Source organism: Salmo trutta, chromosome 34 (assembly GCF_901001165.1).
Source record: "Salmo trutta chromosome 34, fSalTru1.1, whole genome shotgun sequence".
NCBI lineage: Eukaryota > Metazoa > Chordata > Actinopteri > Salmoniformes > Salmonidae > Salmo > Salmo trutta.
In genome coordinates, this window is record NC_042990.1 from 23,366,932 (window position 1) to 23,390,645 (window position 23,714).

Genomic DNA, 23,714 nt, shown 5'->3' on the forward strand with positions numbered 1-23,714 from the left:
TGGACCTGTGTGAAAGGTCAGTATGGTTGTGGTTATAGGACCGTTCTGGTGTGTCAAGTTTGTGTATGACGTGCATATTATATGTGTGTTATGGAGTGTTTGTGTTGTGTAGTTCTGGTTTCCACAGACGTATGTATGCAGCAGAGCTGTCCCTGGAAAATCCTTGGCTGCTTCTCGGAGCTGTAAATCTCTCTCTGGGCGTTTATGGATGTTTTCAGAGGGGAGTGGTGTGTGTGTGTGTGTGTGTGTGTGTGTGTGTGTGTGTGCGCGTGTGTGTGCCGTACCTCTGGCAGCGAGCAGTTCCTGGAAACTGTACTTCCGTGTTCTCCGCTTTCCTGGAAAATTGAAAATGTCTTTTTCCTTTTTTTTCTTTTTTTTTTTCTTTTTTGAATATATTCTCCTCAGCAGTGCTCCTTATCTGAGGCTACTTCGTGTGTGAAGAGCAGTTTTTGCATCTGTGTGTGCTGGCACATGCAAACATTTGTGTGTGTTTGTATATATTGGCTGGATGACAGATTCATATCCGTGCAGACAAAACTCTCCCAGACGTGTTCCAAACGGTTTCTCTTTCTCAAATGACACCTTAATCCCTACCACTACTTTGACCAGAGCCCTATGGGTACCTATGTTCAATTTGCATAAAAAACCAATACTATGCCAAGGGAATATGCATGTTGCCCTGCAGTGTATACTACCATTCAAAAGTTTGGGGTCACTTAAAAATGTCCTTGTTTTTGAAAGAAAAGCACTTTTTTTTTGTCCATTTTTAAAATAACATCAAATACAGTGTAAACATTGTTATTAATGTTGTAAATGACTATTGTAGCTGGAAATGGCTGATTTTTGTAAAAAAACAAATGTATTGAATATCTAAATAGGTGTACAGAGGCCCATTATCAGCAACCATCACTCCTGTGTTCCAATGGCCAGAAACAAAGACATTTCTTCTGAAACTCATCAGTATTCTTGTTCTGAGAAATGAAGGCTATTCCATGCAAGAAATTGCCAAGAAACTGAAGATCTCATACAACGCTGTGTACTACTCCCTTCACAAATCTGCTGTTTCCAGCTACAATAGTCATTTACAACATTAACAATGTCTACACCGTATTTCGGATCAATTTGGTGTTATTTTAATGGACAAAAAAATGTGCTTTTCTTTCAAAAACAAGGACATTTCTAAGTGACCCCAAACTTTTGAACGGTAGTGTATGTCCTGATTTTATTGTGCTTTCTGTTTCTCCATTCACACAGGAAACTGTGGACCGGACTTCCTCCCGCAGACCGGACAATTTGAATGGTCAAGGGTTTCAACTCTCTGCCCATCAGAACTCCGACCACCAAGGTGATTGTCCTCTCATCTCATCTATCCTCCCCTTTCTCCTATGTTGTCCAAATGAAGAGGCTATAATAGTGTTGTTATTTTTTTTGGTGCTCAACATTTTTCTCACTGGCAAGTGGGTTGATTTTTCCAGAATATCCAGCAGACTCCTTGGAATTCTGTAGGAATGCTCTTCTAGGAATGCTGTGGGAAGGCAGGCTGTAAATCTTCTTCCTGTTTGACCCGTTACTTCCTGGGGGTGTCGTCAACGCCTGGTCTCCATGGAGATTGTTGCTCACAGTCATGTTGTAAATATTGGCTCACTGTAAAGTATGTAGGCCTAAAGGACCATTCTTTTTATTTTACCTTTATTTAACTAGGCAAGTCAGTTAAGAACAAATTCTTATTTTCAATGACGGCCTAGGAACAGTGGGTTAACTGCCTTCCCTGTGGCTCAGTTGGTAGAGCATGGTGTTTGCAACGCCAGGGTTGTGGGTTCGATTCCCACGGGGGGCCAGTACAAAAAATAATGCATGAAATGGATGCATTCACTACTGTAAGTCGCTCTGGATAAGAGCGTCTGCTAAATGACTAAAATGTAAAAAATATAAAATGTTGTTCAGGGGCAGAAGGACAGATTTGTACCTTGTCAGCTCAGGGATTCGAACTTGCAACCTTTCGGTTACTAGTCCAACGCTCTGATGGCCTTGAGATATAAACTGTTTTTCAGTCTCTTGGTCCCAGCTTTGATGCACCTGTACTGACCTCACCTTCTGGATGAATGCGGGGTGGACAGGCAGTGGCTCAGGTGGTTGTTGTCCTTGATTATCTTTTTGACCTTCCTGTGACATCGGGTGCTGTAGGTGTCCTGGAGGGCAGGTAGTTTGCCCTCGATGACGCAATGGGCAGACTGCACCACCCTCTGGAGAGCCGTGTGGTTGTGGGCGGTGCAGTTATCATACCAGGTGGCGATACAGCCCGACAGGATGCTCTCAATTGTGCATCTAAAAGTCTGAGGGTTTAAGGTGCCAAGCCAAATTTCTTCAGCCTCCTGAGGTTGAAGCGATGCTGTTGCGTCTTCACCTCACTGTCTGTGTGGGTGGACCATTTCAGATCATCAGTGATGTGTATGCTGAAGAACTTGAAGCTTTCCACCTGCTCCATTACAGTCCCGTCTGTGGATAGGGGCGGGCTCCCTCCGCTGTTTCTTGAAGTCCACCATCAGCTCCTTTGGTTTGTCGACATTGAGTGAGAGGTTATTTTCCTGGCACTACACTACCAGGGCCCTCACCTCCTCTTTGTAGGCTGTCTCGTCATTGTTGGGAATCCGACCTACTACTGTTGTCGTATACGAACTTGATGATTGAGTTGGAGGCGTGCGTGGCCACACAGTCATGGGTGAACAGGGAGTACAGGAGGGGACTGAGCATGCGTCCTTGTGGTGAGGATCAGCGAAGTGGGGTTGTTGTTGATCCTCTGTGTTGAGGATCAGCGAAGTGGGGTTGTTGTTTCCTACCTTCACCGCCTGGGGGATGGCCTGTCAGAAAGTCCAGGACCCAATTGCACAGGGCAGGGATCCGACCCAGGCGATAGTCATTTAGTTCAGTTACCATCGTTTTCTTGGGTACAGGAACAATGGTGAACATCTTGAAGCAAGTGGGGACAGCAGACTGGGATAGAGAGAAATTGAATATGTCTGTAAACACACCAGCCAGATGGTCTGCGCATGCTCTGAGGACACGGCTAGGGATGCCGTCTGGGCCGGCAGCCTTGCGAGGGTTAACACGCTTAAATATTCATGTTGGTCATGGAGAAGGAGAGCTCACAGTCCTTGGTAGCGGGTCGTGTCGGTGGCACTGTGTTATCCTCAAATTAGGCGAAGAAGGTGTTTAGCTTGTCCACGACTTGACTGGTTTTCCCTTTGTAGTCCGTTATTGTCTGTAGACCCTGCCACATGCGTCTCGTGTCTGAGCCGTTGAATTGCAACTCCACTTTGTCTCTCTACTGACATATTGCCATAAGGAGGGAATAACTACACTGTTTGTATTCGGCCATATTCCCAGTCACCTTGGTTAAATGTGGTGATTCACGCTTTCAGTTTTACGCGAATGCTGCCGTATATCCACGGTTTCTGGTTAGGGTAGGTTTTAATAGTCACAGTGGGTACAACATCTCCTATGCACTTCCTGATAAACTCAGTCACTGTATCCGTGTATTTGTCGATGTTATTCTTAGAGGCTACCCTGAACATATCCCAGTCCGCGTGATCAAAACAATCTTGAAGTGTAGATTCCGATTTGGTGAGACCAGCCTTGAATAGTTCTTAGCACAGGTACTTCCTATTTTTTTGTTTCTGCCTATAGGAAGGGAGGAGCAAAATGGAGTCATGATCAGATTTGCCGACGGGAGGGTGGGGGAGGGCCTTATAGGCACTTTGAAAAGCTGAGTAGCGGTGGTCTGTTTTCTCAGAGCGAGTGCTACTATCAATGTGTTGGTAGAGCTTCGGTAGTGTTTTCCTCAAATTTGCTTTGTTAAAATCCCCAGCTACAATAAATGCGACCTCACTATATGTGGTTTCCATGTTGCATAAAGTCCAGTGAAGTTTTTTTGAGGGCCGTCATGGTATCGGCTTGAGGGGGAATATACACGGTTGTGACTATAAACGAAGATAATTATCAGCATTTGATTGAGGTATTCTAGGTCGGGTGAACAAAAGTACTTGAGTTTCTGTATGTTATCACAATCACACCATGAGTGGTTAATCATGAAACATACACCCCTGCCTGCCTTCTTCCCAGAGATGTCTTTATTCCTGTCTGGGCGATATACTGAGAACCCAACTAGCTGTACAGTCTCAGACAGTATATCCCGAGAGAGCCATGTTTCCGTGAACATTAGCAAGTAATATTCTGGAAGTGGTGGGTGGTGCGCCCGCTTCCTGAGTCGGACTAGAAGTCCACTCCGATCACCTCTTCTCCGCCGGCGGTGTTTTGGATCAGCCTCTGGAATCCGTTCAATTGCCCTGGGGGGTACGAACAAAGGATCCAATTCGGGAAAGTCGTATTCCCGGTCCTAATGCTGGTTTGTTACTGCCACTCTGATATCCGAAAGTTCTTTCCGGCTGTATGTAATAACACCAACAATTTCCTGGGCTAATAATGTAAGAAATAACACACACCAAAAAAATGTACATACTGTGAAGTTGCTTAGGAGCTAGAAGTAGAGCTGCCCTATCATGCCAGGCTATATCATGCCAGGCTATATCATGCCAGGCTATATCATGCCAGGCTATATTATGCCAGGCTATATTATGCTAGGTTATAGGGATGTGCATCTCTCCTTACAAGCACGATTCGATACGCATCTAGATACATGTGCTCCAATATGATACAGGAACAATACTTTTTGTTTGAAACGATTCGGTGTGATTTGATTAGTTGAATGGATTGGCGCAATTTATGTTTCTGTCCCCCCCACCTTTTATCTGAAATACTCATCACCCACTGATTTAACTTGTCAGATAGCAGATTTTTTAAAAACAATTTTTGCTAGTAATATGTCAATATTTATCTTTTAGAAATTAGCTATGACACACATAGCTAATTAATATAACAGTTTTGGATTTCACCCCGTTTCAAAAGCAAATGGTTTCGACCAAGAGCTGCTCTCTTCTCCCATTCCGACCAGTGCGGCTCGGGAAAATTATTGCTGTCCTTGTTATGAAATTACACCTTTACCCTTTTCATGTAAAAATGACCAAATGCATTGACTGTTTAAAGCAGAGCTAAACTAATATTTTGTACGGTGGACCTGGCAATCGAAAACCACCAATCAGCAGTTAGCTGTGCAGTCAGCAAAATGTGAGTTGTCCACTCCGGTAGCCCGGTGAGTTGTCCACTCCGGTAGCCCGGTACGTCTCCACCGGTAAAACAACATTTTCTACAGTGCATTTGGTATCAATGACCCAAAAAACTACATTGGTTGTCCCTCATGTAGCCTTTTGCACTTGCACCCATATACATGTTGAAAATGGCAGATTTGAACTCTGATAAGCACTTAAATTGGAATGCTGTACACTTCACATTTCCATATCATAAAACTCATGCTATATACAGTGTTAACTTTCATGATCACTATGTTTGATGTACAGTTACGCATGGCGTTATATTCTGGGTCGTCCTGAACAGAATGAGCCTATGTTTGTTGTATTGTGAAGGAAATGCACTCATGACTCCATTCTATTGCACCAAAATTACAATCTGCTTCTCTAAATTGCCTAGTGAAAGCCTAACACTGTAAGATCATATTTTATCATTTAGCTAGTCATGTTGGAAATTGAACAAGCTGTCAAATTATACCCATCTGACCCAGATTGTGATTTATAATGGACCGTTTTTGTATTGCTTAACAGTAATTGTGTAAAGGTGAAGATGCAGGGCTATGTTCCAAACAACACAACTACAAGTGTTCTTGCTCTAGTTCCTCAACGGCACAGCTAGGAGAGCTAAAAAAAAACACCTTCTAGTTGAAGACTCTTCTTTGAGTCATAAAAGTGCATTGAAATGACTTAGGAACTGTGCACACTTTGGAGATGTGTGTGTGTGTGGCCACTTGGAAACACCAGTTAGACCTCTCACTCAAACCCTTGTCATTTTTGTTGTCTTATGTTGCAACTACCCAAAATTCTGTTACTGAATGTATCCAGAGTATTTTCAGATTTCGTTATCAACAAATATGACGAAAAGTACAGTAAGTGTAAAATCAACATTGTAATGTTTTGGATGCAGTCTTGTGTCAGGTGAACTGTTGTGTTTTCACCTTTGTCTAATCATTTTCCCATTATCTCCAAACTGTTCAAATTTTTAATGGCTATATTGCATATACTTCCCATATTTCTTCTGTAAGAAACATTTCCATTTAGCCCTATCCATACGGTATAGGACAATTCCCACGAGTGTAAGGAGTTAATAAAGTCTGTTGTAAAATGGCTTTCGCAATATGAAAAACATCTGAATGCTGAAGGTGCCATGCAGATGTAGCCTACCAATATTAGAACAGGGTTAGAGTAGGCCTACCTCTCGTTGGCTCGTGCAGCTGCATCTCTCGCGCTGTGCAAACAGTTGTTATCTGACTTGTAGAGCAATGTTTGCAGAGTAAGGCAGAAACAATTGAGTTAAAAATGTTGCTGAACCTGCAATTCGTAACGTTTGAATCAGTTTTCTTACCGATGTATGCTTCATTTGGATCGGTGTGGGCTCCCGCGGACCGATACACTTGCCTATTTAGCTGGTTTAGTGACTTGAAGACTTCGGTATGTTGACTGTAGAGAATGATCGACTTCGGTATGTTGACTGTAGAAAGTGATAGACTTCGGTATGTTGACTGTAGAGGATGATAGAGACTTCGGTATGTTGACTGTAGAAAGTGATAGACTTCGGTATGTTGACTGTAGAGGATGATAGACTTCAATATGTTTTAAAAATGTTAATGTAACCTTTTATTTAAGTAGGCAAGTCAGTTAAGAAAATATTCTTATTTACAATGACGGCCTAGGAACAGTGCCTTGTTCAGGGGCAGAATGACAGATTTTTACCTTGTCAGATCGGCGATTCGATCCAGAAACCTTTCGGTTACTGGCCCAACTCTCTAACCACTAGGCTACCTGCCACCCCATGTTGAATGTTGGGGATGATAGAGACTTCGGTATGATTTTTCCTTGAATGTAACCTTTTAAGTATGACTGTAGATGGATGATGGTTCCAGTCAGACAGCAGCTCTAGTTTCACTTCTGACTCTGTAACAGGCCACTATGTTTAGATGCTGTATCACCTTACCTGCATAGGTGTGTGTGTGTGTGTGTGTGTGTGTGTGTGTGTGTGTATATGTGCGCTCATTAGGAATGTAAAGCATGTCAATGTCTCATTACACCATAACACCCTATAATAAGAACCATATTTACCCCCTCTCTTTTTATGTAATGTAGGTTTGTTCTCTTTTTCTCTCTCTCTCTCTCCCCCCCATTGGTCACCCCGTCCTATACATGAACCCCAGCATCACATGGCCTTGTGTCCCAGACTGTCCCCAGGGTGTGTGGTTAGAAAACAAATGGTCAGACCCTGTGTATGGTAGGGGGACCCATTTCTTGTCTCCAACTGATCTAAGCCTGTCTGTGTGTGGTTTTGGTGTCCCACTTTCTAGATTTAACATATGCGAGGCAGTGACTGTGTTCCCAGTGCTCCAGAGTCAGCAGACTCAGGCCTACACATGCACACACACTCAGAGCCTAGGGACACCTTAGAACATGGTAGAGGAAACATTTTAGTGGAAGGCTGGAGTCTTCTGTTATATTCCAATGGTTTCTTAATGTCCCTCTGACATACACTAGCTCTCTCTCTGCTCAGGACAGCATCCTAACTATCTACTGTATGTCTACTGTAGCTTGAGGAACTTGAAACTCTCAACCCTGCTGCACCACAGCCCCATTGATGGGAATTGGGGGATGTGTTTGGCCCTCCTTTTCCTGTAGTCCACAATCGTCTCTTTTTGTCTTGCTCACATTGAGGGAGAGGTTGTTGTCCTGGCACCACACTGCCAGGTCTCTGACCTCCCTATAGGATGTCTCATCGTCGTAGGTGATCAGGCAGGTCTACCACTATTGTGTTGTTAGCAAACTTAATGATGGTGTTGGAGTTGTGCTTGGCCATGCAGTCGTGGGTGAACAAGGGGTACAGGAGGGGACTAAGCACACACCCCTGAGGGGCCCCTGTGTTCAGGATCAGCGTGACAGATGTTGTTGCTTACCCTTACCACATGGGGGCAGCCCGTCAGGAAGTCCAGGATCCAGTTGCAGAGGGAGGTGTTTAATCCCAGGGTCCTTAGCTTATTGATGAGCTTTGAGGGCACTAGGGTATTGAACGCTGAGCTGTAGTCGATGAATAGCATTCTCACATAGGTGTTCCTTTTGTCCAGGTGGGAAAGGGCAGTGCCCGTCTGGTAGGCTCGCATCACTGATCACTTCATGGCTGGGTTTCCCTTTTGTAGTCTGTAATAGTTTGCAAGCCCTGCCACATCCGACGAACGTCAGAGCTGGTGTAGTATGTTTCTATCTTTGTCCTGTATTGAAGCTTTGCCTGTTTGATGGTTCGTCTGAGGGCATAGCTGGATTTCTTATAAGAGCCGTCACACCTTGAAAGAGGCAACTCTAGCCTTTAGCTCAGCGTGGATGTTGCCTGTATTCCATGGCTTCTGGTTGGGATATGTACGTACGATCACTGTTGGGACGACGTCATCTATGCACTTATTGATGAAGCCAGTGACTGAGGTGGTAAACTCCTCAATGCCATTTAATGAATCCAGGAACATATTCCAGTCTGTGCTAGCAAAACAGTCGTGTAGTGTAGCATCCGCATCATCTGACCACTTCCGTATTTAGCGAGTCACTGGTACTTCCTGCTTCAATTTTTGCTTGTAAGCAGGAATCAGGAGGATAGAATTATGGTCAGATTTGCCAAATGGAGGGCGAGGGAGAGCTTTGTACGTGTGTCTGTCTGTGGAGTAAAGGTGGTCTCGTTTTTAAAAAATTCCCCTCTGGTTGCACATTTAACATGCTGCTAGAAATTAGGTCAAATGGATTTAAGTTTGCCTGCATTAAAGTCCCCGGGCCACTAGGAGTGCCGCTTCTGGATGAGTATCTTCTTGTTTGCTTATGGCCTTATACATCTCGTTGAGTGCGGTTTTAGTGCCAGCATCGGTTTGTGGTGGTAAATAGACCGCTTCGAAAAATAGATAGTGTGGTCTACAGTTTATCATGAGGTAAGCTACCTCAGGCGAGACAGACCTCAAGACTTCCTTAATATTTGACATTGTGCACCAGCTGTTATTGACAAATACACAAACCACCAACCTTCATCTTACAGGATGCAGCTGTTCTGTCCTGCCGATGCAGCTAACTGTATATCCATGTTGTCGTTCAACCATGACTTGGTGAAACATAAGATATGACAGTTTTTAATGTCCTGTTGATAGGATAGTCTGGAACGGAGCTCATCCCGTTTATTCTCCAGTGATTGCACATTGGCCAATAGAGCGCATGGTAAAGGCGGGTTACTCACTCACCGACAAATTCTCGCAAGGCACCCGGATTTGCACCCCCTGTATCTCCGTCTTCATGCGAATAACGGGGATTTGGGAGTAGCTCTCCCTGTGCTCAGGACAGCATCCTAGTTTTCTCTAGTCTACAGTGACATCTATTGGTAAGAGCAAGATTTGCAGCATGTCTCCTTTTTGCTGTGTTTTAAATACACCTATCTCTCTCCCTCTCCCCACCTCCCTCCCGTCTTTACGTCTGTCTTTACGTCTGTCTGTCTCTGTCTGTCTGTCTCTGTCTGTCTGTCTCTGTCTGTCTGTCTCTGTCTGTCTGTCTCTGTCTGTCTCTGTCTGTCTGTCTCTGTCTCGTTCTGTCTGTCTGTCTCTGTCTCGTTCTGTCTGTCTCTCTGTCTCTCTCTCTCTGTCTCTCTCTCTCTGTGTGTGTTGCTCTGTCTCTCTCTCTGTGTGTGTTGCTCTGTCTCTCTCTCTCTCTGTGTGTTGCTCTGTCGCTCTCTCTCTCTCTGTGTGTTGCTCTGTCGCTCTCTCTCTCTCTGTGTGTTGCTCTGTCTCTCTCTCTCTCTGTGTGTGTTGCTCTGTCTCTCTCTCTCTCTGTGTGTGTTGCTCTGTCTCTCTCTCTCTCTGTGTGTGTTGCTCTGTCTCTCTCTCTCTCTGTGTGTGTTGCTCTCTCTCTGTGTGTGTTGCTCTCTCTCTCTGTGTGTGTTGCTCTCTCTCTCTCTGTGTGTGTTGCTCTGTCTCTCTCTCTCTCTCTCTGTGTGTGTGTTTGCTCTCTCTCTCTCTCTCTCTCTCTCTCTCTCTCTCTCTCTCTCTGTGTGTGTTGCTCTGTCTCTCTCTCTCTGTGTGTGTTGCTCTGTCTCTCTCTCGCTCTCTCTGTGTGTTGCTCTCTCTCTCTGTGTGTTGCTCTGTCTCTCTCTCGCTCTCTCTGTGTGTGTTGCTCTGTCTCTCTCTCTCTGTGTGTGTGTTGCTCTGTCTCTCTCTCTGTGTGTGTGTTGCTCTGTCTCTCTCTCTCTGTGTGTGTTGCTCTGTCTCTCTCTCTCTGTGTGTGTTGCTCTGTCTCTCTCTCTCTGTGTGTGTTGCTCTGTCTCTCTCTCTCTGTGTGTGTTGCTCTGTCTCTCTGTGTGTTGCTCTGTCTCTCTCTCTCTGTGTGTGTTGCTCTGTCTCTCTCTCTGTCTCTGTCTCTGTCTCTGTCTCTGTCTCTGTCTCTGTCTCTGTCTCTGTCTCTCTCTGTCTCTGTCTCTGTCTCTGTCTCTGTCTCTGTCTCTGTCTCTCTCTCTCTCTCTCTCTCTCTCTCTCTCTCTCTGTGTGTTGCTCTGTCTCTCTCTCTCTCTCTGTCTCTCTCTCTCTGTGTGTGTTGCTCTCTCTCTCTCTCTCTCTGTGTGTTGCTCTGTCTCTCTCTCTGTGTGTTGCTCTGTGTGTGTTGCTCTGTGTGTGTTGCTCTGTCTCTCTCTCTGTGTGTGTTGCTCTGTCTCTCTCTCTCTCTGTGTGTGTTGCTCTGTCTCTCTCTCTCTGTGTGTGTTGCTCTGTGTCTCTCTCTCTCTGTGTGTGTTGCTCTGTCTCTCTCTCTCTCTGTGTGTGTTGCTCTGTCTCTCTCTCTCTCTCTGTGTGTTGCTCTGTCTCTCTGTCTCTCTGTCTCTCTGTCTCTCTGTCTCTCTCTCTGTGTTGCTCTGTCTCTTTGTGTAGATGATGTGGATCTGGAGGCGTTGGTGAATGACATGAACTCCTCTCTGGAGAGTCTCTACTCCAGCTGCAATACCCACACAGAGACGGCCCCGCTGCTGCACAACAGCCACATGCACACCCCTCATCACGGGCACGCTCCTCATCGGTGCGTCCCTCGCTCCCAGCGCCCTACGCCCCCTATTCCCCCCTCCTGCCCCCAAGAGAGGCTGTGTCGCTCTCAGCCCGTACACATCAACGCCTTTAGGTAACTATGTCTCTATCTCTCTCACTCACTCACTCACTCACTCACTCACTCACTCACTCACTCACTCACTCACTCACTCACTCACTCACTCACTCACTCACTCACTCACTCACTCACTCACTCACTCACTCACTCACTCACTCACACACACACACACACACACACACACACACACACACACACACACACACACACACACACACACAGTATCTCTATCTTTCTATGAGTAAATGTAAATCTGTGGTTGTGATTGAGGTGTCTTTTATTTTTGTGCAACTCTGTCTCCCTCTACAGGAGGCTCCAGGAGGAGCCGCAGTGTCGTCCCTCCTCTCTCCCTGCCGTCATCAACCCCTTCCCTGAACTCTGCACCCCCACTGGCTCTCCCATCCTCAGCCTCATACACACCACAGACAACCATGTAAGCGCACACACACACACAGACGGAGTGACTTTTGAGTGCGAGTGCGTGTCTGTTGTTTCTGAATCAGCTGACTGGACTGTAATGTCCTGGCATAATGTTGTGTTTGGCCGTAGACCTGCCTTTCTTATGTTACTCAACAGTTCACGCTGGGTTATCGTGTGCGTGTGTGTGTGTGTGTGTTATTCATTCTGGTATGATGGTCATTAATCACACACACGCACACCCATTTGGCGCCAGACAGGTGACCGGAAAGATTTCAATTGATCTGACGTTTGAGAAATGTATCCATATGTATTGGGTGCGTAATCAATTAGGCCATCTTCCCACGCAGTCAGCTCCATCAGTAAACCAGGGATATTGGTCAAATGAGCCGCATTTGTGTCCTTAAACAGCCTATATTTAATTACAAAACATTATTCCTTGTGTTTCGATCTGTAGCATATGCAAAAATGTGTACCCTATTTTATTGGTTTTTGCTTTCCTAAAACACTAATTGTCCACCTCACGGTTCAGCTGTTGGAGATTTGAACACCAAATGCATAACGGCATTGCATGCATTGGCCTATAGGCTTAAGCGTCCACTGTATGATATTAATATTTAAAAGATAAATGGGAAGAAAGAGAAGCTTAGGCCTAGCCCCAGAGAGAGAGATGCCGGTGGCATGATACGACACGAACATGCGTTTTTTTCATGTCAGACAGGCTGCTGCATCTGTCAGACAGATTTACAGAAAGTGGTTAATTCATAAATGTTCTATTAGAATTTGTTATAAAGGTAAGCATTATATTGTTAGATTACAGGAGTAACTCTGGTAGGCCTAAAACATCCTTCATCTCAAGTTCAGCTGTCGGAATCAGTTGGAGCACCAGTGCGCACTGTCGTCATATCATAGGCCTTCAGTATAGTAGGCTAATAGCCACACCAAACCTTCACAAATGTTTCTAAACTTTTATTAAGGTAATATCTAAATTAAGTCAAGCCATTGTTTATAGGGAAAATACGAGTAGGATATTATATTGTGGCAAACACAACATTACAGTTAACTAAATAAAATGTCTCAACAGAATGAAACAAAACATATTTTGCATATTTAAAGAACTGGTTTAGATTAATAAAAAGGCCTACAATAATAACAATGACATATAATAATCATAAAACTAATGATTATAAATACAAATAAATAAATAACAATGGCCAGGTGCAAAGTAGCATGCATTTGGCCGCATCATTCTTCTCATCTTTGTCCACTACAATAGTTCAACTCCTCCACACGGAGGACATTCCCCTTGTAGCAGGGCTCCAGACTAACAGACTTGTGCCACTAAGTTTTTCAGTTGGTGGCACCAGCCCATGATTTGGTCGTACCAATTTTTTTGGGGGGGGGGATCATGCAGTAGAAAAAAATTGTAGGCCTATCAAGTTATTCACAATGAGGTGACCAAGAACCCGATGGTCACTCTGACAGAGCTCCAGCGTTCCACTGTGGAGATGGTTGTCCTTCTGGAAGGTTCTCCCATCTCTGCAGCACTCCACCAATCAGGCCTTTATGGTAGAGTAGCCAGACGGAAGCCACGCCTCAGTACATGACAGCCCACTTGTAGTTTGCCAAAGGCTGCCTAAAGGACTCTGACTCTTAGAAAAAAGATTCTCTGGTCTGATGAAACCAAGAATGAACTCTATGGCCTGAATGACAAGCGTCATGTCTGGATGAAATCTGGCACCATCCCTACTGTGAAGCATGGTCGTGGAAGCATCATGCTGTGGGATGTTTTTCAGCGGCAGGGACTGGGAGACTAGTCAGGATCGAGGGAAAGAGGAACGGAGCAAAGTACAGAGAGATCCTTGATGAAAACCTGCTCCAGAGTGCTCAGGTCCTCAGACTGGGGTGAAGTTTCACCTTTCAACAGGACAAAGACCCTAAGCACTCAGCCAAAACAACGCAGGAGTGGCTTCGGGACAAGTCTCTGAATGTCCTTGAGTGGCCCAGCCAGAGCCCGGACTTGAACCTGATCAAACATCTCTGGAGAGACCTGAAAATAACTGTGCAGGAACACTCCCCATCCAACCTGACAGAACTTGGATCTGCAGAGAAGAATGGGAGAAACCATTTTAGAATAAGGCTGTAACGTAAAAAAATTTGGAAAAATCAAGGGGTCTGAATACTTTCCGAAATAACTGTATTTGGGGCTAATTCACCACCTGAGTAAGTGGAAACTCAACACATTAGCTAGATTGCTAACTCTAAATATAATATCCACTCATAGTAGCCATGTATTAATCTAAAAGTTCATTTCATTTCCAGTTGTAGCCTACTGTTCAATGAGGCCTATGCACTCGCAATGGCCAATGTGCTTTTCACACACTCCATATCTGAAAGCCAGATCAAATATCTTTGTAAAATAGTTGCTGTTGAGTTTGGAATTGAGAGCTGAGACATCAAAAGTATACCTTCAGAAAGCTGAGGCAAACAGACACTTTCATTACAGGATTCATGAGGATAATGGATATAGCCTTCAAACTCAACTATGGACCTCACAGCCAGTTCCATTGTTCCCCTCTAATCAGGGACTGATTCAGACCTGGGACACCAGGTGGGTGCAATTAATAATCAAGTAGAACAGAAAACCAGCAGGCTCCGGAGGTGAATGAATGTGCAGCCCGCACTGATGTGACCAATACATTTCTTAACTCACACAACCAAGTCTAAGGGTCGCAAAATGTGGCTACATGATCACAGTTTGAAGCCCTGCCTTGTAAGCTTTTCACAATAGGCATACTCTCTAACTTTAATTTTACTTCAATTAAAAAGGCCTTCATCCTCGCAATCAACTGTAGCCTAGGCCAAAGCTCCTCTCTTGCTTTCTCTCTCTCTTCAGCAGCAGGGCAGCCGCTGACACACACACACACACACACACACACACACACACACACACACACACACACACACAGTGTTCTAGGTCTACAGGATGCTCGGTGTCCCTCTTCCTGGAGATGTTGCTGGGAACCTCTCAGTATCTGGGCTCTGTGAACCCTGCCAATACCGTCCACACACACACGCACACACACGCAGTATCTGGGCTCTGTGAACCCTGCCAATACCGTCCACACACACACGCACACACACACAGTATCTGGGCTCTGTGAACCCTGCCAATCCGTCCACACGCACACACACACAGTATCTGGGCTGTGTGAGCCCTGCCAATCCGTCCACACACGCACACACACACAGTATCTGGGCTGTGTGAGCCCTGCCTATCCGTCCACACGCACACGCACACACACACAGTATCTGGGCTGTGTGAGCCCTGCCTATCCGTCCACACGCACACACACACAGTATCTGGGCTGTGTGAGCCCTGCCTATCCGTCCGGCGTTCCGGCTTCTCCGACAGCGTCTCTGGGAAAGACAGACGCTCATTTCCCGTTCACACGCTTCCACCCCAGCTCGGAGCGTCACGGCTGTGTGTGTGTGAGTGTGAGAGAGTTTGTCAGAGTCCAGCCTTTCCTTCCCCCAGTGTGTGTTATTCAGAGAACCCAGTGTCCCAGTCACGCGCAGACACTGCTCCTTCTAAGTTACAGGACTGTATCGCTAGTACAGACAGGAAAATGTTCTGGCATTCATACGATAACATTAAGGAGTTTACCACATCAGTCACCGGCTTCATTAATTAATCTACTGTCCCTCTAACCACTCTGACATCAATGCAATTGAAAATCACATCCAACATTTATCATAACAGTATCAAGCTTTTAAAACTCATCTCACTGTGATCGATCAAAACGTTGAAACTGAGTGGAAAACATGGTCGTTGTGGATGTTGTTTCAAAGCCAAAGAAAATAGACAGCTCTTTGTAAGGTGATGATAAAAATGTAACCTACGCATATTAGAGCTTATGTATACACATAGGCCTATAGGACGGACCTTCATGTCTTAGAGTAATGATGGACTGTTGTTTCTCTTTGCTTGTTTGAGCTGTTCTTGCCATACTATGGACTTGGTCTTTTACCAAATAGGGCTATTTTCTGTATACCCCCCTACTTTGTCACAACACAGCTGATTGGCTCAAACGCATTAAGAGGGAAAACATTTACACAAATGAACAAGGCCCACCTGTTACTTGAAATGCATTCCAGATGACTCCTCATGCAGCTGGTTGAGAGAATGCCAAGAGTGTGCAAAGCTGTCCTCAAGGCAAAGGGTGACTACTTTGAAGTATCTCATATAAAACTTTTTAATTTTTATTTGTTCAACACTTTTTTTGGTTACTACATGATACTATATGTGGTGTTTCATAATTTTGATGTCTTCTATTATTCTACCATGTAGAAAATAGTACAAATAAAGAAACCCTGGAATGAGTAGGTGTGTCCAAACTTTGTTCTTTATAAGCCTAGACATTTCTATATGCAATCCTGTTTGAAAGCAGAGTTTTGATGGTTGCCACTGAAAAGAGGAGGATTCCAGGTGCTACTATATTTATTTCTCAGCAGCTAAAATTAAGCACATGCTCCACTATAAAACTGGAATAGCCTGCCGGGCAGGATTTGAAAAACAAACTGCGGCCACAATTTGCTATTAGAGTGCATAGGGATGACGTCTTTTCCCTCTTGCCCCTGCTCCTACCCATTTGATAATGGGCCATTCTAAATCGAAACAAATTGTACATACTAGTAAAGACAAGATTAAATTGAGAATAGTCAATTAAAATATGATCACTTGAGTGAACAGCTGTGCAACCTGAGACGAGGAATGGAGCCCTAGCTTTTTTTGCGACTTTCTCAAATAGCCTTTAGTCGCATAATTCTAACCCAACAGCGTTGCTTTCTAACCCAACAGCGTTACATGAAAATAACCAGCTAACAAAATGTCATGACTGCCACAGCCCTACGTATGTACATGTCCCAACCAGAAGCCATGAATTATAGGCAACATCTGCACTGAGCTAAAGGCTAGAGCTGCCACTTTCAAAATGCGGGAAACTAATCTGGATGCATATAATAAATTCCGCTACAACCTATAAGACCTCAAACAGGCAAAGCATCAATAGAGGACTTATACCTACTATGCCTACTATGCCGACTCTGATGCATGTCGGATGTGGCAGAGCTTTCAAACTATCACGGATTACAAAGGGAAACCCAGCTGCGAGCCTCCCAGTGACAACAGACGAGCTAAATGCCTTCTATGCTTGCTTCAAGGCAAGTAACACTGAACCATGCATGAGAGCACTGGCTGTTCCGGACGACTGTGTGATCTCATTCTCCATATGGCCCTGCGGCCTTGTGAATGTTAACTTGTTTAAAGGTCTTACGACCTTTAAACAGATGAATTACCAGGACGCGTACTCCTAGCATGCGCTGACCAGCTGGCAAGTGTTTCACTGACATTTTCAACCTCTCCCTGACCCAGTCTGTAATACCTACATGTTTCAAGCAGCCCACCATAGTCCCTGTGCCCAAGAACGCCAATGTAACCTGTCTAAATGACTATCACCCCATAGCACTCATATCTTTAGCCATGAAATGCTTTGAAAAGCTGGGCATGGCTTACATCAACACCATCGCAGACGCACTAGAGTCTCCAATTCGCATACCACCCCAACAGATCCAAAGATGATGCAATCTCCATTGCACTCCACACTGCCCTCTCCCACCTGGACAAGAGGAACACATTTTTTACATTTACATTTTAGTCATTTAAAAAAATTGCTACAAAAAAAATTGTACTGGCCCCCCGTGGGAATCAAACCCACAACCCTGGCGTTGCACACACCATGCTGGCGTTGCAAACACCATGCTCTACCAACTGAGCCACAGGGAAGGCTCAGTTGGTAGAGACTGCTATTCATTGACTACAACTCAGCGTTCAACACCCTTGTGCCCTCCAAGCTCATCACTAAACTAAGGAACCTGGGACTGAACACCTCCCTCTGCAACTGGACTTCCTGACAGGCCACCCCATTGGTTAGGGTAGACAACACATCTGCCATACTGACCCTCAACACCAGGGGCCCCTCAGGGGTGCGTGCTTAGTCCCCTCCTGTACTCCCTGTTCACCAATGACTGCGTAGCCGCATGACTCCAACACCATTCTTAAGTTTGCTGACGACATGACGGCGGTAGGCCTGATTACCGACAACGATGAGACAGCCTATAGGGAGGAGGTCAGAGAATGCCAGGACAACAACCTCTCCCTCAACATCAGCAAGACAAATGAGCTGATCGTGGACTACAGGAAACAGAGGGCTGAGTACGCCCCCATTCACATCAGGGCTGTAGTGCAGGGGGTTGAGAGTTCATCTCTGTCCACATCACTAAGGATCTATCATGGTCCACACACACACAGCACAATCATGAAAAGTGCACAACAATTCCGCTTCCCCCACAGGAGGTTGAAAAGATTTGGCATGGGCCCTCAGAGCTTTAAAAAGTTCTACAGCTGGAACGTTGAGAGCATCTTTACTGGCCTCATCACTGCTTCATTTGGCACCTGCTTGGCATCCGACCGTAAGGCGCTACAAAGGTTAATGCGTACAGCCCAGTACATCACTGGGGCCAAGCTTCCTGCCATGCAGGACCTCTACCAGGTGGTGTCAGAGGAAGGCCCTAAAAATGGTCAAGGACTCCAGCCACCCAATTCATAGACTGTTCTCTCTACTACTGCACGCCAAGCAGTACCGATGCACCAAATCTGGAACCAACAGGACCCTCAACAGCTTCTACCCCCAAGCCATAAGCTAAATAGTTAGTGCGGGTAGCTATTTGGTTAACAATTTTACTGTTATCTATCCTGTTTCCTAGTCATTTTACCCCTAACTATATATACATATCTACCTTAGTTACCTTGTACCCCTGCACATCGACTCGGTATTGGTACCCTGTGTAATAGCCAAGTTATCGTTACTCATTGTGTATTTATTCATTTTATTATTACATGTTATTACTTTTCTTTTCTTTCTCTATTTTTTTCTCTCTGCATTGTTGCGAAGAGCCCATAACTAAGCGTTTCACTGTTAGTCTACACCTGTTGTATACAACATTATTTATACCTACACACCAAGGTCAAAAGTTATTTATACATGTTACCGACTTCTTCCCACAAACACAGGGTCTTACCAGATAGCATAGCCTCCACAACAATGCAGACAAGAGTCTCAGACATGCCTTGTGGAAAGCGAGAGTTAGCCTACCATAAAAAAAATTTTTTTAGACCTACATGGTCTAATAAGAAAGTAAAATACTATCACGAAAATCCACTTTTATAGATGAGAGCATACATTACATAAAAAAAGAGGGGGTAAATATGAGAAATGAGATCACTGCACACCATTGTAAATACAACTCGTGTCTGTTTTATTTATTTAGCCTTTTGTACTTCAACAATTTGCACATTGTAACAACACTGTGCATAGCCATAATATAACATTTGAAATGTCTCTATTCTTTTGAAACATTTCTCAGTGTAATGTTTACTGTTCATTTCTGATTGTTTATTTCACGTTTGTTTATTATCTATTTCACTTGCTTTGGCAACATAAACATATGTTTCCCATGCCAATAAAGCCATGTGAATTAGAGCGAGTGAGTGTACTTCGTTTTCACTGGCTCTGTTCTCTTCTAGAATAGACGGGACTTCTCTCTTTCTTACCATCTTTCCTGTAATTCTTCCCTCTGTCTTTCTGTGTGTCTGTATCCATGTCATTTTCTCTCTCCATCCCTCTATATTAGTTGCTGTATGATCTGAAACTGAATAGATTTGAAAGTTTAAACGTTCAGACCTACAGTACCAGTCAAAAGTTTGGACACACCTACTCATTCAAGGGTTTTTATTTTTACTATCTTCTACATAGTTTTGATATCTTTGCTATTATTCTACATATGGAATCATGTAGTAACCAAAAAAGTGTTAAACAAATCAAAATATATTTTATATTTGAGATTCTACAAAGTAGCCACCCTTTGCCTTGATGATAGCTTGGCACACTCTTGGCATTCTCTCAACCTGCTTCATGGTAGTCATGCCTTGTTAATTTGTGGTATTTCTTTCCTTTTAATGTGTTTGAGCCAATCAGTTGGGTTGTGACAAGGTAGGGGTGGTATACAGAAGTTGGACCAAGTCCATATTATGGCAAGAAAAGCTAAAATAATCAGAAAAAAACAACAGTCCATCATGACTTTAAGACATGAATGTCAGTCAATCCGGAACATTTCAAGAACTTTTAAAGTTTCTTCAAGTGCAGTTGCAAAAACCGATAAGCTCTATGATGAAACTGGCTCTCATGAGGACCGCCACAGGAAAGGAAGACCCAGAGTTACCTTTGCTGCAGAGGATAAGTTCATTAGAGTTACCAGCCTCAGAAATTGCAGCCCAAATAAATGCTTCACAGAGTTCAAGTAACAGACACATCTCAACATCAACTGTTCAGAGGAGACTGCGTGAGTCAGACTTTCATGATCGAATTGCTGCAAAGAAACCACTACTAAAGGACACCAATAAGAAGAAGAGACTTGCTTGGGCCAAGAAACAGGAGCAATGGACATTAGACCGGTGGAAATCTGTCCTTTGGTCTGATGAATTCAAATTTGAGATTTTTGGTTCCGACTGCCGTGTCCTTGTGAGACGCGGAGTAGGTGAACAGATGATCTCCACATGTGTGATTCCCACCGTGAAGCATGGAGGAGGTGGGGTGCTTTGCTGGTGACACTGTCAGTGATTTTATTTAGAATTCAAGGCCCTCTTAGCCAGCGTGGCTACCACAGCATTCTGCAGCGATACACCATCCCTTCTGGTTTGCACTTAGTGGGACTGTCATTTTGTTTTTCAACAGGACAATGATCCAAAACACACCTCCAGGCTGTGTAAGGGCTATTTGACCAAGAAGGAGAGTGATGGAGTGCTGCCTCAGATGACCTGGCCTCCACAATCACCTGACCTCAACCCAATTCAGATGGTTTTGGATGAGTTGGACTGCAGAGTGAAGGAAAGCAGCCAACAGGTGCTCAGCTTATGTGGGAACTCCTTCAAGACTGTTGGAAAAGCATTCCAGGTGAAGCTGGTTGAGAGAATGCCAAGCGTGTGCAAGCTGTCATCAAGGCAATGGGTGGCTACTTTGAAGAATCTCAAATTTGTTTTGATTTGTTTAACACTTTTGGTTACTACATGATTCCATACGTGTTATTTCATAGTTTCGATGTCTTCGCTTATTCTACAATGCAGAAAATAGTCAAAATGAAAAACCCTTGAATGAGTAGGTGTGTCCAAACTTTTGACTCATACTGTAAGCCATGTTCTCATAGACCTCAGCTTTAAACCGCTTTTAGTAAGGACACGTGAAGTTGTGTGTGTGTGTGGGTGCGTGCGCAACTGGCTCTCACTATCTCACATCCGAATTAGACGTTCATCCATGTTTCTCAAACATCAAATTTGGAAGTATTTAAGGTTACGTTTAGGCATTAAATCTCAAAAACAACATAGCTGGATTTGAACTTGCAACCTTTGGAATCAGAGGCATAAGGTAGACGGCAACAGCACTCACTGTTGCCCCTAGTGGCCAGTTTCCACCTCATCTCCCAACGTCCACAGACATGGATGGACGTCAAATACTGACTTGTATCACAGGTGACCTGGCTGGCGTGTGTGTGTGAGAAGGCAGTTTCCCAGACAATGGGAATGGCCAGTCTTACACAAGTCTCAGTCAGGCCCTCTGGGTTAGCTGCCCTCACCACTGCCTGTCTCATTGGCTTGGTTTACTTTGGCATCTGTGTGTGTGTGGCCTCCACAATCACCTGACCTCAACCCAATTCAGATGGTTTGGGATGAGTTGGACCGCAGTGTGAAGTTAAAGCAGCCGACAAGTGCTCAGCATATGTGGGAACTCCTTCAAGACTCTTGGAATAGCGTTCCTCATTTTTTTATTTTATTTAAACTAGGCAAGTCTGTACTATATTATTGACTGTATGTTTGTTTATTCCATGTGTAACTCTGTGTTGTTGTTTGTGTCGCACTGCTTTGCTTTATCTTAGCCAGGTCGCAGTTGTAAATGAGAACTTGTTCTCAACTAGCCTACCTGGTTAAATAAAGGTGAAATAAAAAAATAAAATAAAAAGTCAGTTAAGAACAAATTCTTATTTACAATGACAGCCTACCCCGGCCAAACCCTAACCCGGCCAACGCTGGGCCAATTGTGCGCTGTCCAATGGGACTTCCAATCACGGCCGGTTGTGATACAGCCTGGAATAGAACCAGGGTCTGTAGTGACCCCTCTAGCACTGAGATGCAGTGCCTTAGACCGCTGTGTCACTCGGGAGCCCCCCCTTGAATAAGTATGTGTCCAAACTATTGATTGGTACTGTATATTTGGACACACCTACTCACTCAAGGGTTTTTCTTAATTTGTACTATTTTCTACATTGTAGAATAACAGGGAAGATGTCAAAACTATGAAATGACACACATGGAATCATGATAAACAAATCAACATATATTTAAGATTCTACAGAGTAGCCACCCTTTGCCTTGATCTATTACCAGTGTGATCATATACCTCAGATTTTGAAATCTAATTTCAAAATAGTCTGAGAAGAACAACATTGACAGGGCAATTCAAGCATAGCCAATATGAAGTGATAATGTAATGGGCGTATAGCCTACTACAAACCTCATTGCTACAGTACTGTTTTTAATATGTTCAAATTGCATAGGCTTATGTTTAAGTCATGTTAAAAAAAAAATCTGAGCAGTAGATCTTGGCTTGCATTTTGATTCAGAAATTGATCTTGACTCAAAGGTTGGTGATCACTGTTGTAGTTAATTACCACGTTTTCTGCACAAAACTATGTCGAATATTGGCCTGTTGGAAACTACAACTCCCTACTACATCCCACAGTTCAGGCTTGATCAGATTTATCTCGACAGAAACTTCACATTGAGCTCACAGAAAAAAAAACTAAATGGAATTCAAATAAATGAACTGACTTTGGTCAATTAGTTGTTCAAAAAACAAAACATTTTGTTAATCTCTCAGCACTAAGACAGAGGGACAGAAAGATAGAAAGAGTGAGAGAGGCAGAATGAGAGACAGAAAGAGGAATGTCTGTAATGTAATACTGAGTCATAATCAGCCTCATGTGTGGATTGCTGCATGCCAGCTGGCCCCTAATACAGCCTGCATGAGAACACACACACACATGCAAGCATTCACGTACACACAACATAAAATGTTATGTTAAGTAGCCCCACAGCAAGAGAGAGAGCTGTGGGTTGTCATAGGTCACATCCACAGAGATTAATTTCTGTGTGTGTGTGTATATATATGTATATGTGTGCGTCAGTAAAACTCTTCTTTCACATTACATCTTAACTATTAACACCCTCTTCCCTTCCATCAATCCCCTTTCCTCCACGACCCTCCTGACTCCTTCCTCCTCGCTCCGACTTCCTCTTCCCGCCCTCTTCCTCCCTCCAGCTCAGATATCTGACCATGTCATGGAGGGAGAGATGGAAGCGAAGCGTCTAGACATTATGAGCAGGCAGAATTATGTGGTTGTTAGTCTGGGTCAGTGTGTGTGTGTGTGTGTGTGTGTGTGTGTCACACCGAGACGCTCGCTCACACACTCGTGGTCTTAACTTGATTAGAGGCCACAGTTCAGCCTCAAACTCAATTTACCACTTAACTAACCTTGTCTTAACCACACACACGCTGTGGTCTACCCCCTTATCATGACTCAGGCTCTCTAACAGATAAACAGATTCCCCCCATGGAAGAAAAACAGAACTTTGTTTTTACATTTTAGTTTTTAAAGGTTTTTCAACCTCTATTGGTTTTAGGTTTCAGGGAGGTAGAGCGAAACACACAAATGATGTTAAGTAATACGGAACACACACACACTCAATGATCTTATGGCATTTATCACCGAACCTCTACATGTAGTAAGGAGAGG

The 23,714-nt window shown here is 44.2% G+C and overlaps 1 protein-coding gene across 1 annotated transcript in view; it reads left to right on the forward strand.

Annotated features, from left to right (window-relative positions):
• LOC115173834 (growth factor receptor-bound protein 10) overlaps nucleotides 1-23,714 on the forward strand; it is a 55,044-nt gene that overhangs the window by 11,638 nt on the left and 19,692 nt on the right. The window contains exons 3-5 of the mRNA XM_029732278.1: nucleotides 1,255-1,345; nucleotides 11,105-11,348; nucleotides 11,643-11,766. Of these exons, the coding sequence (XP_029588138.1) occupies nucleotides 1,255-1,345; nucleotides 11,105-11,348; nucleotides 11,643-11,766 (459 nt within the window). The remainder of the gene's footprint in view (nucleotides 1-1,254; nucleotides 1,346-11,104; nucleotides 11,349-11,642; nucleotides 11,767-23,714) is intronic.